The sequence below is a fragment of the Penicillium vulpinum genome, assembly GCF_028829585.1.
Source record: "Penicillium vulpinum strain IBT 29486 chromosome Unknown utg000004l_segment0_segment0, whole genome shotgun sequence".
Taxonomy (NCBI): domain Eukaryota; kingdom Fungi; phylum Ascomycota; class Eurotiomycetes; order Eurotiales; family Aspergillaceae; genus Penicillium; species Penicillium vulpinum.
In genome coordinates this window covers 2,951,187-2,966,214 of record NW_026643244.1, presented here as the reverse complement: position 1 = coordinate 2,966,214, position 15,028 = coordinate 2,951,187, and the positions used below count along the sequence as shown (strand labels likewise).

The 15,028-nt window shown below is 48.4% G+C and overlaps 6 protein-coding genes across 6 annotated transcripts; 5 read left to right on the top strand and 1 right to left on the bottom strand.

The window, feature by feature from the left end:
• Positions 1 to 368: 368 nt before the first annotated feature.
• N7479_009621 (nitrogen permease regulator 3 family protein) lies at positions 369 to 2,863 on the top strand (the record flags this gene model as incomplete). Its single annotated transcript, XM_057257314.1, has 2 exons — positions 369 to 1,437; positions 1,491 to 2,863. The coding sequence occupies 2 exons, from the start codon at positions 369 to 371 to the stop codon at positions 2,861 to 2,863; spliced, it is 2,442 nt and encodes an 813-aa protein (XP_057104772.1).
• Positions 2,864 to 5,346: 2,483 nt separating this feature from the next.
• On the top strand, positions 5,347 to 8,526 carry N7479_009620 (La domain family; the record flags this gene model as incomplete). The annotated part of the gene is made up of 3 exons (XM_057257313.1): positions 5,347 to 6,034; positions 6,163 to 7,870; positions 7,935 to 8,526. 3 exons carry the CDS (start codon positions 5,347 to 5,349, stop codon positions 8,524 to 8,526), a joined length of 2,988 nt encoding a protein of 995 aa, XP_057104771.1.
• Positions 8,527 to 9,649: 1,123 nt separating this feature from the next.
• N7479_009619 (SPFH domain-containing protein) lies at positions 9,650 to 11,035 on the top strand (the record flags this gene model as incomplete). Its single annotated transcript, XM_057257312.1, has 2 exons — positions 9,650 to 10,137; positions 10,228 to 11,035. The coding sequence occupies 2 exons, from the start codon at positions 9,650 to 9,652 to the stop codon at positions 11,033 to 11,035; spliced, it is 1,296 nt and encodes a 431-aa protein (XP_057104770.1).
• A 515-nt stretch (positions 11,036 to 11,550) lies between these two features.
• Positions 11,551 to 12,348, bottom strand: N7479_009618 (uncharacterized protein; the record flags this gene model as incomplete). The annotated part of the gene is made up of 1 exon (XM_057257311.1): positions 11,551 to 12,348. One exon carries the CDS (start codon positions 12,346 to 12,348, stop codon positions 11,551 to 11,553), a length of 798 nt encoding a protein of 265 aa, XP_057104769.1.
• Positions 12,349 to 12,767: 419 nt separating this feature from the next.
• On the top strand, positions 12,768 to 13,193 carry N7479_009617 (uncharacterized protein; the record flags this gene model as incomplete). Its single annotated transcript, XM_057257310.1, has 1 exon — positions 12,768 to 13,193. The coding sequence occupies one exon, from the start codon at positions 12,768 to 12,770 to the stop codon at positions 13,191 to 13,193; it is 426 nt and encodes a 141-aa protein (XP_057104768.1).
• A 615-nt stretch (positions 13,194 to 13,808) lies between these two features.
• On the top strand, positions 13,809 to 14,351 carry N7479_009616 (uncharacterized protein; the record flags this gene model as incomplete). The annotated part of the gene is made up of 3 exons (XM_057257309.1): positions 13,809 to 13,865; positions 14,096 to 14,166; positions 14,237 to 14,351. The coding sequence occupies 3 exons, from the start codon at positions 13,809 to 13,811 to the stop codon at positions 14,349 to 14,351; spliced, it is 243 nt and encodes an 80-aa protein (XP_057104767.1).
• Between the last annotated feature and the right edge of the window lie 677 nt (positions 14,352 to 15,028).

The following is a 15,028-nucleotide window of genomic DNA, read 5'->3' as shown; positions in this document are numbered from 1 at the left end:
CGGGAAAGAACAGACACCAGCTACACCAGCCGCAGGCTCAGCGAATCCAGAACAGAAGAGATGATATTGGACTGCGAGACATTGCATGATATTGTATGATATGGAAGAGTGGCGCTAGTCCGTGATATTCGGGTAGTGCTGGCATTATTCAAGGCGTTGCACATAAGAAAATGTAATTGATACCTATTCAACACATGAAATAAGTAAATATGACCTGTGTAAATGGATTAGCACCAAAATTCGCAAAATCATACCAATTCGAATCATAGTGGCCTGTTGGCTCTCGCCCTATGCAGTTCCCCGCATGAGAAACCGTTTCCGCCCACCCACTCTTACAATCTCCAACTCCTCCACGGAGCCCCAACCAAATGTCATCGATCGCCCGGCCACCAGACCCGTGCCTCGTAGCAATTATCCTGATTGTGCGCTCTCGTACTGGCCCCCGCCTCGTCTTCCACTACCCTCCGAACCCCCTCAGCGAGAACCGCATCAAAACCACCACCAGGGGCGGCCGGCGCGTCTCGCGCACCCGCACGCGATCCAAGAATACCGATTCGAGCTCGAGTTCGGAGAGCGGATCGAGCTCTGACGAAGATGACGATGACCGGGAAACACAGAGCCATGCTGGTGGAAGTTCCGTGCTAGCGGGCCGTCGCGCTAGCAATTTCGGCCTCGATGATCATCTCCCCGCTGCTACATCGCCTGCTGCTGGTGAGTCTCAGCGCCCTGGGTCGCTAGGCTCTGGGCGCGCATCGTCGGTTCGGAAACGGGCTGCGGGCTCCGATCCGGACCCCGACGACGATGCGGGGACGGCATCTGATCGGCCGGATGATGGTCCTGGGAGCTCTAGGCCACCCTGGGAGTCGCTTTTGGGTGTGCCTGGGAGTGTATGGGAGAAGCTGCTCAGTCCATCTCGGTCGTGGCATAAGCGGCGCTTTGAGGTTGGGATCAATGATTTGGCGCTTATTGGTTGGCCGGTCTTTGTGCGCGAGGATGGTTCATGGCGCAAACAACGACGCAAGAAGCAGAAGAAGCCTCGTCCTGAATGGGACGGTGGGGAATTAGGTCACAACGAGAGTGCTGAGGAAGGTAAGACGGATGAGCAATTTGTTACTTCGCCTGATCTGGGTGCCAGTGTGACTTCCATTGCGGAGTCTGTGACATCGCCGACTGACAGCAAGCGTGGGTCAACTAGCGGACGGCCTGGGAAAGTAGATGGGCCGCTTGATCCGGAAGACAAAGACCATATGACAATGTTCAATGTGGTGTTTGTTGTAGATCCTCCTTTGTTGGAGTACTCCATGCGTGTGAGGGAGATCTACGAGAATATAATCAAGAAATTCGCCAAGGCTCTTAAATGGGAACAGGCTCGCACTGATTATGTGTGGAAGGAGTCACAGAATATTCTACAAATGAGGAGAAGAGCACGAGAGACAAGTATGTTCCCCGCTAATAGCCATACTGTCGGAGCTGACAATGATACTGTACAGAAACATCGACCCATAACCTCTACTCCGAATTGATATCTCAGTCTTCTCTAGCTCGAGCTATCTACACAGTTTATAGCAGCATATCAGCATCCAAAATCGCATCCGTATCGCTCAGCCCCGAGGTTTCCATCTCGCTCCAAATTCCACCTTTGACCTCTACATCATACCTTACTGGTCCTATGGATAAAGCATATCCAGGCCTGTGGCTCACAACAGCAGACAGTACAACCCCTGTCGACGATCCAAATGCAGATGAAAGCAACACGCCGCACCAGATCCTAGCAAAGCACTTTGCTTTACTTCTGTTAGACAGCGAAGCCGCCATTATCAAGGATGTCGAGGCGTCCGGGGGAGCGCTTGCCCCTGCACTTGCACATTATATCCGATGCTCCAAGCCAACCAAATCATTTGCACAGATATCAGCATCATCGGGAATCCCACTATCCCATGTCCAGATGCTGTCAAGTCATCTTGTGTACTGGCGTCGTGCTCGCGCCATCCCTCCCATCCACCAGCGAGACACATACATCGTCTCTCCAAACTGTGACTTGAGCAAGCTTGAAATAGCTACGATCGCTTATGAGACCGCATTCCCAACATACCCTAGCTTGCCAAAAATGCTTTCCACCCTCAGTGGTACCCCTCGCCCTTACAGCAATTTCATCCCTAGCAAAGACCACAAGGAGATATACTTTACTATCCTGGCCTGGTTACTGCGCGGCGGCTGGGTGACCCAGCTTCGTACTTTCGCACGCATCAAAGTCTCACCTGAGATCAAAATGGCCGTGGAGATGGCGCTGCGCAAGGAGGAAGTCGAGCGATATCTATCCAAGGGCAACTCAAACTCGATCCCAGTCGATGAGGACAGCGACTCCGACGATAAAAACGACGACGCGAACTCCTCCTCGTCCTCTTCCCTCGACAGCAACGGCAGCGGAGAAGAGACACCCACGCCTAATCGACTCGACCCCCACGCTCAACTGCGCTCTTCTCACAAACTCCTCGATCAATCAACAGCTCTCCGGCTGTCCTCTTTCATCCTTTCCCCGCACCGCGCATCCCCACTCGAGTCCCGCTGGCTGGACGAAATCTTCGCCCGATTCCCAGACAACCCAAGAACTGTCCAGGGAGACGAAAACGCCAGCCCGGAGATCACAGCCAACGATAGCCTAGCCCTACACAAGAAGTATTGGCCTGTCTTCCTCAAGTACTTCAATGGCACTGATGCGTTGGAGAAGATCTGCGTACGTGAGAATCTCAAGCGCAAGCTTGTCTGGCAGGTCCTTATGCGTCTAGGCTTGGTGACGGGTCCGCTTGGCGCGATGGATCTCGATCCGCGGGAACAAGTGTTGGTCACTGTTCGACATTGGTAGGTTGTTTTCTTTTGGTGTTGGTATAAAATATGGAATATGGAGTTTTCTCTAGCAGGACAATGATATCCCTCTTTTACATACGTAGATATCAATCCTAATATAAATCACCGAAACCTCAGGCGACGGAGTAGTTTCGGGGTCTGTACCTGTGCAATACAGCCGCCCGGGCCCGGGGTCCCGGGGGGCGTATTCTGATTACATACCCACTCTCCCATTCCGATGGTTTCCGCGTGCCCTCAGCCCTAATCACTGCCGAAAGCACAACGTCTGAATATGGATTTATTAGCTAAAAGAGGAATTGGGATTGCTTATATTTGAGTTATTCGGTTGAATTGGATTGGTTGAATTTGAATACAAAAAATATACAAGAGTGACAAATGTTAGTACATGTAGGTACGGAGTACACTAATAGCACTTTCGACATTGGGTTCACGTGTCGGAAGTATACGATATCACATTCTTTTCGTCGCACAAAGGTGGTAATTTCTTTTCATTCACCTTCTCCAGCTGTATTATGTATTACGGAGTGCATTTTCCCCGAATATTTCATCACCCGGCTCGTATATCCGAACGGTCCAACGGGAAGATTACACTTTGGCAGGAAATGGAAGTGTCTATTAAAAGTTATATATACATATGTATATCTAATAAAATAGAATAAAATAGTATCAATACCTGATAATATACTATTATTGCGATAATATATAACTATATCAAAGTAGTAGTTGACATCCAAAAAAGAAAAACTCGACTTTCTCCAACGTCAGATATTTCTATTGTGCGCCAATGGCCGGAGGGGCTCCGGTGGACCCCGCGATATACAAATGCAGTGATGTATTTTTGCTTGGAGGTCGATAAGCCGAAAATTGGTTTAGGTATTTTGTTGTATTATACATATGGGATATTTATTGTTAGGACTCGAATAGAAGCTCTATGTATAAAGTAGAAAGGTCTTTGATGGAAGGTTTATAACAAGCAACCCCATAGTGTTTTCCAATTGGCTGGACATCTGTTGCTGAGACCTTAGAGCCCTGAATATTGCCACTTAGACAGCTATTTTAATCATGGGTCGCCTGAGCTGTGATTGTTATTGGGTCAATACTCCTTTAAAGAAGCATGCGGCTCATATGCCTTTAAACTGGTTCTTTGTTAGTCTCATAGACCATGTGTATATAGAAGAAGCAAACGCAAGAAGTTAACGTACATATGTACATGTACTCGACTACCGAGACTGTCGACCTCGGCAATAAAAACACACCAGAAGGGGACATAGTATATATAGAGATATATATAAGATAGATGGTATTGTAAGGGATTCATCTATTCTGCAATGCATATCACAAGTATATATTAAGTATGGGAATATTCCTTAAACCGGCTACTACCTCAGCTCCGAGATGCCCGATTATAGTAAATGAGTTGAACTAGGGAACCTAGGTAATGGTAGACTTGAATATTAGAGAGTAACATGTATTATATCTCAAAAGAATCAATATATATATAATTCAAAGAGAAAAAAAAAAAGCATTACACTGTTACAAAAAAACCCCCCAAATGCCTTTTATGCGAAATTCCACAATTAAAAAATTATAACGTACAAAAACAAAAAATGTGCCTCAATTAATTACGTGTAAAGAAAAAACCCCGCTACCAGTTCTGCCCTGAACCAAATAATTTTGTGTCTTCTCTCTCTTCTCTCTTCCTACATTTCTTCCCCATCGGGCTGTTTTTCTCCTCCGCGACTTCCTCCCTTTCGGTACCTCTCCGTCTCAGAGAGAACCGATACTTCCGTCTCTCCTCTCCCACGTGCGAAATCGCGTTCAGTTTTTTCCCCCCAAGGGACGAGCGAATTGATCTTGTGCTTCGCATCCTTGTCAAGAACCGAGCCCAATCCTGACAGCAAGTACACAGCGTTCCTGTGCATCCGACTTGCAGCCCTCAGCGACTGAGTCGTTTCAACCCTTTCCTAATCCTAGCGACGTCGACCAAGGCAGTGCCTTCGCAGCGTCCTCGGTGGGAATTTTTTTCCCCTTACACTACACCTTTCTGTTTTTTCCTTTGACAACCGGTATTCTCACAAGCAACGTCTGCTGAGATCACGCCTCCACGAGAAATCGACAGCCCATTTATCAATGCGATTTGTGGTCTAGACGATCCTCCTAGCAGATACAACTCCTTCGATCGCCCTTTTTTTGCGACCAGACACCCCCGTGGTCTTTCGTCTCGCTTACACACGAAATCGTCCTTCCGACACACAATTGAGAGTATCTCTGAAAATACGGGAAGCTGCAGATTAGTGGGGTTACAAAAAGCTGGAATTTTTTTCCCTTTCTTGATTTCCACTTGCGCAGGTGCCATCTCGCCCCCCCAGTAGGCGCAGACTGATATCCCAGAGCAACCCAAGGTCGTCCGGGTAAAATATCCCGCACCTGAATTTTTTTCTCCCACACTCGATCAGAGCTACGATTAGCTCTCACTCCGACATGTCTACGTTTTCGTACGCACAAGCCGCCAAGGGCGTCTCCGGGACACCGAGCCCGTCCAAGACACCATCAGAATCCGAGAAGACTGACTCCAAGCCAGAGGAGCAGATCCCCGCTGAGACTACAACGGATGACGCACCAGCCCCTACTGAGTCTGAGCCCGTCCAAAAATCCGAGGTAGTCGCAGAGAAGAGCGAGGATGATGATTTCACCACTGTTACCAACAAGCACTCTAAGACCAAGGCTATCAACTCTCGAACGTCAAGCCGCACGGGATCAAAGTCGCGCAAGACAAAGGAGGATGACTCCAATACCCCCAACGGCAACGTAGATGCTACCGCTGAGAAGCAGGCTCCCAGTGAGGGACAGACCGAGAAGGCCGAAGGTGCCGCAGATAAGTCTGAAAAGTCCGAGGATTCCGAAAAACCCGCATCACCACCCAAGGAGCTGAAGGCTGCTCCTCTCCCCTCAGTCAACATCTGGCAACAGAGACGAGAGGCCCAGGATGCCAAGGTCAAGACTGTCCCCAAGTCCGCTTCCTCTAGCAAGGCCGCCCCCACCAAGACTGCCTCGACTGTTGATGAGACTGCGCAAGACTCCAAGGCTGGCTCTAAGAAGAAGGGCGCCGATGGTGCACAGGAAAGTGCCAAGGATCGCAAGAAGACCGATGGAAAAGCACGCGATGCCGGTAAGATCTCTACTCTCCTACTTAACAATGCCTATCAATCATAGCTACCGAACTCGTTGGGCTTGGATACGAATGATGGCGCATTGCTGGAAATTTGAATTTGAGAAGCTAAGCTAACACAAAATCAGTTCCCTCAGTAGAAGACGCTACCGCATGGCCCACTCCCCAAGTTGCAATTGGCGAAGAGAAGAAGAAGGCTCAAGAGAAGACTGATAAGAGCCCCGTCATCAGACCCCATGGAAAGGAAAAATGGACGCCCGTTCCTTACGTCCCCACTGCTGTTTTCAACACCCCGCTCCCATCTGCCGGAGGCCGTGGAGGTAGACGCGCCACTCGTGGTGGCCGGGACAGTGGCCGCGGAGCTCACGGTAATGGAACTGCTGCTACCGACAAGGCTGCCTCTGGACAGGCTGCCCAGGGCACAAAGCCCGCATCCGGAGATCGAGGACGCGAGTCTAACACTGGACGTGCCGCTTCTCTTCCCGCACAGTCGAGACGGTCCACAAGCACCGACGCCAGTGCTGCAGCTGATGCACGCAAGCCTTCCCAGGCACCTGAGCGTAGCCGTGGAGCTCGCAACGGCGAGGAGAACAGCAAGCAGGTCAATGGCGGAGAGAATGTCCCCCGCTCTCAGCGTGAGGGCAAGACCTTTGGAAGAAACCAGGATGCCCGTGCAGGTGATCGCAACCAGAAGGGTGGAAACTTGGCCGTTGACGCCCAGGCTGCAGCCCGTGGCAACGAGCGTCGCTTCGAGACCGGATCGAAGTCTGCCGACCCCACCGGTTTCAACGATTTCAACCGTGAACGCGGAGAGTTCCGATCTGAGCGTGGAGGCCGTGGATCTAACCGCGGTCGTGGTGGCGCCTACTCCAACTTCGGCGGCCAGAACGCCCAGTTCAATGCGTCTATGTCCAACAACTCATTCGGTGCGCCCAAGTTTGGCTTCAATGACCGTCAGCGGTCACAGCAGCATGGACTCCCCAATGGATCTCAACAAGCAAACCGTATGCCCCTCCGATCGCCCTCTTTGCCCACTCCTGCAAACATGTACGGTGTTGTTTATCCTTTCCCAGGTGATATCAACACGATGTATGGCTACCCAGCTGTCAACTCGGCCCCGATGAGCGCTGTTCCCTACCCCCAGCAATATGTTGAGCCTTTCTCGCTCATGAACATGCTCTCCATGCAATTGGAGTACTACTTCTCGGTTGACAACATGTGCAAGGACATGTTCCTTCGGAAGCAGATGGATTCTCAAGGCTTTGTGCCCCTGAACGTTCTTGCCAGCTTCAAGCGTGTCAAGTCTCTTACTGAGGACTTCGAGCTCCTTCGTCACGTGTCCCGTCAGCTCCGCAGCGTTGAGTGCCAAACTGGTGAGGATGGTATCGACCGCTTGCGTCCCAGAGACAAGTGGCAGCAATGGGTCCTCCCCGTGGATCAGCGCGAACCTGCCGCCCAGCATGATGGTGCCGCCCCTGCTGGAAAGACTGACGAGAACACCCCGGTTTACAACCAGCCCGAGAATGTGATCAACGGATCCGCTCCCCAGTTCGTTCCCAACGGTGTCGCCCATGATGTCAAGACTTCACTTTCATCCACCGCTCCGGAATTCATGCCCTCATTGCTACCCACCGCAGTGAACGAAATTGCCAATGTAGGATACCCCTGGAACCCCCCAGTCTCCCCCGATGACTCGACCACGTCGTTTTTCTCGTCGTCTTCGTCTTTTCCCGTGGACTATTCATTTATTGACCCTTCTTCCTCAGCGCGCGGACTAGATTCGCAGTCCGAACCCTCTTTCCCCTCTGATTTGGAACCGACGGTGGCCCCAGTGAGGTATGTTGAACCTTTTACATGAGATACTGTTTTCTGGGAGACACTGACTGACTGACTATACCAGCAGCTTTGATACAGATTACTTTCAATACCAAGTCGGCGGTGCTGACCGGTTGATCAACCAGTTTTTTGCTCAAGCGCATCAACCGGCGTCCAAGTCAAATAGGAAGGGCCGTTCGTCTACAGAAACGCCAAATTATGCCCCCAAAATTTCCAATATGTCCCCCCAAGAAACTTTCGATGGTCGAAGCCGATCGGTGGTAACAAGGTATAGCCTTGGAATGACCCAGCTCTACCGATCCTGGTCACTCACCTTGACAAAAAATTTCGACTCGCATTTGTACAATGAATTTAGGCGTTCAGCCCTTGATGATCTTTTGACTCGAAACATTGACAACGGTTTCAGAGTGCTCATGGAATTTTATCGGAACTGTCTGCTTCATCCTCGCCCTATTCCTGACCTTGTGATGTACGACCTGGTCCATCTTTCACGAGCTCACGCATCGCAATATCACACCTTCGTCTCCAATACGATCCATGAAACCATTGCCAGTGGAAAGATGAAATCACACAACCGGGGAAGAATCAGCAAATATTTCAATACCCAGCACGGCAAGATGGCCGGAGGCAAGATGGCCAGAGAAAAGTTACCATGAGCCCTTTTTGCATTTCTTTTTTCCTTCTGAATTTTGCTTTTTCGCGACACGTCTACTTCTGCTTATTCATCTTTCATGGCCAACATTATTCTTTTTTGTTCAAAATGGTTTTCCCTTTTTGCATGCATATTCGCCAACTTTTTCTTCTAGAGTTCCCAAGTGGCCACTTCATTTCCATAACGCGGTCTGGCTTCTCGGTCAACTCGAAGCTTCGGAGTTTTATCATCTCCCTTTTTTTCTGTTTAATTTTCATTGCTTTTTCAGTCATGGGAGGTTCTCAAAACGTTCTGGCGTCCGGTCATGATTTTCCTGGCAGTCTCTCTTTCTTTCAATGCCTGCCGCCACGGTGTGCCGGGCCCTCAAAAATTCGTTTTTTTTTCCACCCTTGACATAGATATTTGCACTACTTTTTTTTTTATCTCTTGTTTCCCAAGGTTATGGTTTTCCTTGATTGATCCAGTCAATTTCCTATCCAGGCCTTTCATCGGCTCTGGATCTTAACAAGTATCAGCATGGCAAGGACCCAGAAAACAGCACATGTCTTAAAAGTCTTGTCTGAGGTCACTGCGTGTTTTGAGTTTCGTTCATGGTGCCAATCCGAGAAAATGAATCCAGCATAACTACATTGCCGATCTCTTCCCTGGGTGACTATTTTGGTCTACCTGTTTTTTCTTTGGACAGACCTTTTGAAGTGGATTGATCCGTTTGAGTGCTTTGTTCTTCTTGCCGGGATTCCTGCACAGAAGATTTCGCTTCTGCGCTTTGTTTTTTGCATAAACCGGGCTGTGAAGCCCTTTGTGGAGTAATATGATTGATATGATTGATATGCATACTATGCACTACATGATATTATACTTGCTCTGCAAGGAAATGTCAGTTGTAAGAGTGTATTAAACTATATGTACATAATGATAGTCTAATATTAAGTAAGTCGGATCTGATACAAAGAGGTCGATAGTTTCTGCCTCAGGCAACCAGATCTTGCAACCAAAACGGAGCTAAATCAATCCCGATCCGACTCCAACAGCTCCCCTTCCCCTCTCTAGCTCTGTTCTGCACATCTAACCCACTGTTCTTTATTTCATTTAAGCCCTTTCACATTTAAACCCACCTCATTCCCAAGATGGAGGGTGCATCCCGCCAAACGTCACGGCTACTCCGGCCTCGTGGCCAGAAACTCCTTCCCCAACGTCTCACACGAACCTCCGCAGTCAACGCCACACCCTTCGCCCAGATTCAACGACGGACCCTGTCAAATTCCCCTCAGCCTCTTGCCCCAGAATCTCTTTTCAACACCTTCAAAAGTGGCGGTTCCTACAACGAGGGACCCACCAGCTATTTCTCCAACCGACAGACCCTCCCCGCGAACACCGTTGTGCGATTCGTGCCGCAACAGACAGCATGGATCGTCGAGCGCATGGGAAAATTCGACCGTATCCTAGAACCCGGTCTCGCGATCCTCGTGCCATTCTTGGACCGAATTGCTTACGTGAAGAGCTTGAAGGAGGCGGCTATTGAAATCCCCAGCCAGAACGCCATCACGGCGGATAATGTCACTCTAGAGCTGGACGGTGTGCTATATACGCGTGTTTTCGATGCATACAAGGCAAGGTGAGTGGTTTTATGGTGGTTCTTGGCTCTTGTGTGGAATTGGACCAATCGAAAGAAAGCAATCACTAATACATCAATTGTCAATTGTAGTTACGGTGTTGAGGATGCAGAATACGCTATTTCGCAACTCGCGCAGACGACCATGCGTTCCGAAATCGGTCAGTTGACCCTCGATCACGTTCTTAAGGAACGCGCCAATCTCAATACAAACATCACCAAGGCTATCAACGAGGCCGCCCAGGAATGGGGTGTCGTCTGTCTCAGATATGAGATTAGGGATATTCACGCGCCGGAGGGCGTCGTTGCTGCTATGCACCGACAGGTTACGGCTGAGCGCTCCAAGCGAGCCGAGATCCTCGAGTCTGAAGGTCAGCGCCAGAGCGCGATCAACATTGCCGAGGGTCGCAAGCAGTCTGTTATTTTGGCTTCTGAGGCTCTGCGCGCTGAGAAGGTCAATCACGCTTCTGGTGAAGCCGAGGCTATCAAGCTTAAGGCCGAGGCTACCGCGCTCGGCATTGACGCTGTTGCTCGTGCCATCCAGGAGGGTGGCGACAATGCCCACAACGCGATTAGTCTCAGCGTCGCTGAGAAGTACGTTTCCGCTTGGTCGAACTTGGCTCGCGAGGGCACAGCAGTTGTTGTTCCCGGCAATGTCGGTGATATGGGTGGCATGATCGCCAATGCCATGGCTGTCTATGGCAAAGTCAGCGAGACCCAGGCCCGGAGTTTGGCGAAGAAATCCCTTGGTGTCGAAGGCGCTTCTCGGTCATCAGAGACGTCGCAGAGCAGCCAGGTGCCTACCTTCTTTGAGGGGGCTGAGAAGAACACACAGTCCGATATCGCCTCGCAAACCGCCGAGGAGGGATTTGAGATGGCTGGCCTTGAACAAAAGAAATAGGCGTTTGTACTTCACCCAGCCGAAATGACAACGACGACTTCTCTTTGATGTGCTTTTAATTCCCTGCGCCCTTTTCTTCTCCGCTTTTTTTCTGGCATCTCCTACTCCCTTTTGTCTTCCTATTGTTTTCTGGCATTTCTTTAGGAGTCTTCCAAAACGCACGAGCTTTGCTGTGCATGTGGCATTGAATTTGCCGAATTGGTTCCTGTATGTGTATATAAAGGAATTGTTGGTCAGAGAACCTGCGAGGAAGGTCAATATCTCAATGTACAACTATTAGTATATTATATTGCTTTCCAGGAGTTGTAGGCTTCATCATTGAACTATGCTATATCACGCCTCTTCTACAAGAGGCCATCTACTGAATTTACTACGGATTATGACAGGGGAAATGAAGGTTAATGAAACAAGTGCATTTGTACCAGCTGTTATTCAGGACGGGCAAGCCCTATTTAGTTCAAACCAAACACAAAGAGTCAAAAAGGAGGGGAGAGCATACCTGAAAATGAATAGAATCAACCAGCAGAAGCCGATACAGGAATCGGCTCAATATCGAACCTCATCTCAAGTGAACAACTCTGATCCCAGGTCACAATCCTAGCAATATAATACGTACCTCTAGGAAAGATTTCCAGGACCAGATAAACCGCACACCTCCCAACACGCGTACCTAGAATACCCTGGTACTCAGGGGTATTATACTGCCAGATCAGCGGGGCTTCACAGACCGGAGGCCAGGTGAGATCATTTCGCGATGAATACAGAACCTCTTGCACAAACTTCCTAGTATCGATATTGACAATATCACAAACGTAGAAGTGTCGCAGAGTCTGCGGCTCGGCAATCTCCTGCAAATGAGCTCGTGCAATCTGAGAGAACTGAGGCCCATCACTTCGGAACATCCCCTCGGCGATGATCAATCCCTTTCCGACTATGATGTCGTACACGTTCTGGCAACCAGCAATTCCAGGATCGCCCGATGCGTAAATTTGTGTCACTGTCTGGTTGTATACCGCTTCGTTGGCATAGCCCAGTGCGAAGGCGTTCTCGGAAACCTGGAATGGGATGTTGTGCTTGTCAGTACGGACGTACCACCGCGCCGCTATAAGGTCGTCAATTGTCAGGATGCTGCGCTGGATTTGGCATGTGTCGTCTGTGGGGTCTTCGATCCAGCGTTGTCGTTTAGCGCCTTCGTCTTGGATCTTGCCGTATCGTTGGGCTGGCGTGGAAATTGCGGGGGGTATCTCTGGGGTGTCGGCTGGAATACCCGCAGGGGGAATTGGGGGAACCCAGGACTGCTCTGAAGGAGCCATACTGATGGGTAGGTATATTCCCTGTCGACGAATCGAATGGTAGGTTTGAGAAAAAGATTAAACAAGAGAATAAATGGTGCTATATATAGCATGTGGCAATATAATGAAGATTGAGCTGATATAGATTTCTATGAAAAGTTCATATAACAAAGCAAAGACAACAATGGCCTGGAAGAGAACAAAGACTAAGAAATGCCACTGAATCATAGAAATCGCCTGTCTAAGAGTCCCAACAAAGAATCAGCTTTGCGCTTCTTTGTGCAAATCATTCCTGTTGAACAAAATATTCCACTTTGGATGACAATATAAACCTGGAGGTTTCCACGTATCATCTCATCCACTATCCACAAGCCACTAACCAAAGGCCTTACATCTCTACATATACAATCCAAACAAACCCCTGTCTCATCACCGCCACAATGATGTGCCTATCTCTTACCAGGCCTAACCACCTGACCTATGAACAGCATTTCGAGCGTGAGTGCCGAATCCTCGAGGAAGCTCTCCTAAGAGAGGCCCAGTCACTTCAGATGTTGGAAGATCGCCGCATAGAAATCATTAAGGCCATTTGTGATATGATCGTTCAACTGGAGGTCGTCGGACGGCTCGCTGAGACTATGGCCAGAAAGTCTCGAAAGTGTCCAACTGTCCTGATTAGCCCGCCGGGCTATTTCCTTGGTGAATTTCAGGAATTTTGCCGGGAGAAGGTCTTGACTGCTTTGGGTAGGGCGCTGACTTGCCTTAGTGAGTCAACCAATATTTATCGTGATATCAACTACACAGTCGCTGATCAATTGGAGGCGGCTCATGAGGAGTTCACTTTTGCCTTGGATAGTTCCGAGTAGTCGGATTGCTTTGTTTAGATTTTTGTGTTTTGGTTAAGCTGTTGAATTACCTTTGAATGTTGGATTCATATATTTTGAGGTTAGCTTTATAGACACTGCTCGATATGATGGCCCTAAGGGAACATGGCCTTTGTTTTAGATGTCGTGAATAGTCAGTTGCATTGGTTATAGATGAATATAAAGGTTTATTCTGATTTGTGTTTGGCGTTGATCTCCGTAGCTTAGGAGTGTGTCTAGTATAAGATAGGTCGTTATCACAGAATTTGTGGTCGATAAGCTAGCATTTCACTGCCTACATTGTACATGACCTATCATTGGTGTTGCTTGCATGTCTCTTGTAGATAGCTCATTTCCCCGCTTCTAAATCTCTTGTATGTGATTAATCAAGTTTTTAGATTAATCAACTAGTTAAGTGGCTGTTGATGTATCACATAATCACCTCCGAGCCTTGGAGGTGTCCCAAGAGAGCTATATCTGTACCCTCCATCACACTCCAATGCACTGGCAGTTGACCATCACAATTCATGTACAGATTTTGAGTAACTATATCCAGACCCAAATAAAACACTGTCAAGTCTCAAACAACGTCATTAGCCACGAAGTGCAGCACCCACTATGGGTGAACTGCCGAGTCATTCGTGCCGCTTGTCCCCACACCAAGCAATGTCACTGGTATATGAACCCCCCTCCTCCCTCTTGCTCTCTAAAGTTTCTTGTATCCTCGGCACTATATCTCTAAAGAAATACAATATCCAACAAGATATCCACCATGTCTAGCTCCGGACAGGGATACACCACTAACAGCTCCGGCACCAATAGCTAGGTATGTCACACATGTTATGTATCTGTTCTTGGTGAATACTAGACCATCATCGATATGACAATTACAAAAATAAAACTAGGGCAACCACTATTGCTCTCGCGACTACGGCTCCAGCGCGTCCAACTCGAACAGCTACCACTACTCCAACACGTACGAACCTGAAGCTGCCATGCATAGTATGCAGTGAATGGAAACAGTATATTCTGATTCTTTACTCTAGCAATGGCTCCTATTACTACTCCAACCCTAATGGAAGCACCTACTACAACAGCGGATCGGGAAGCTCAACTTACACTGCCCCCTCTGGAGGGTCCGGTGGATCCGGCAAGAAATAAATTTTTTGTCATAATGTGGGCAAGTGATGGATGTATCCCGTAGACTCAATTTGAGGGAATGCCCAAGAATCTTTGTGGTTTATTTATAGATATGTGTGGTCATGTAGTTCTGGTAGGCATATCTAGTAGCCCTGTAGTGAATCTTCGATCACTCAATATCCGCATACATTGAAGTATTTCTCCGTAAGATAATCATTACTTACCTATCCCACAGTGGTACTTTGACTAGAAGTTTTACTCGGTGTTATTTTCATTATCATCGAGATATCTACGGAGTAGATATTTCGCCTCTCCTTCACCAAAGGATGAACGAAGCTCAAAGACGAGGCCTCAAAATGCAATTCTATGACTGAATTAAGAAATGGCATACACTGGTACTCGAAGAATGTTTGATCTTTGTGTTTGTTTCTAACTATAATCATTCATTAAAGACAAAGCTATCTAGGTATGTATATACTTAAGTGGTCATACTTTCTCGCATATAATCACGTTTGCCCTGTAATACTTTGTATGATGAAACTAGTATGGAGTAAGCTTGTATAAAATAAAACATACAAAATGATAGTGATCCCCTCAAAAGAAATCAATAAGTGCTAACCCTTGCAGCCCTGGAGTGTAGTTCAAAGTCTATCAACGCGGGAGCTCGGGCCAGGCAAATCTGGAGATCGCGACTTTTG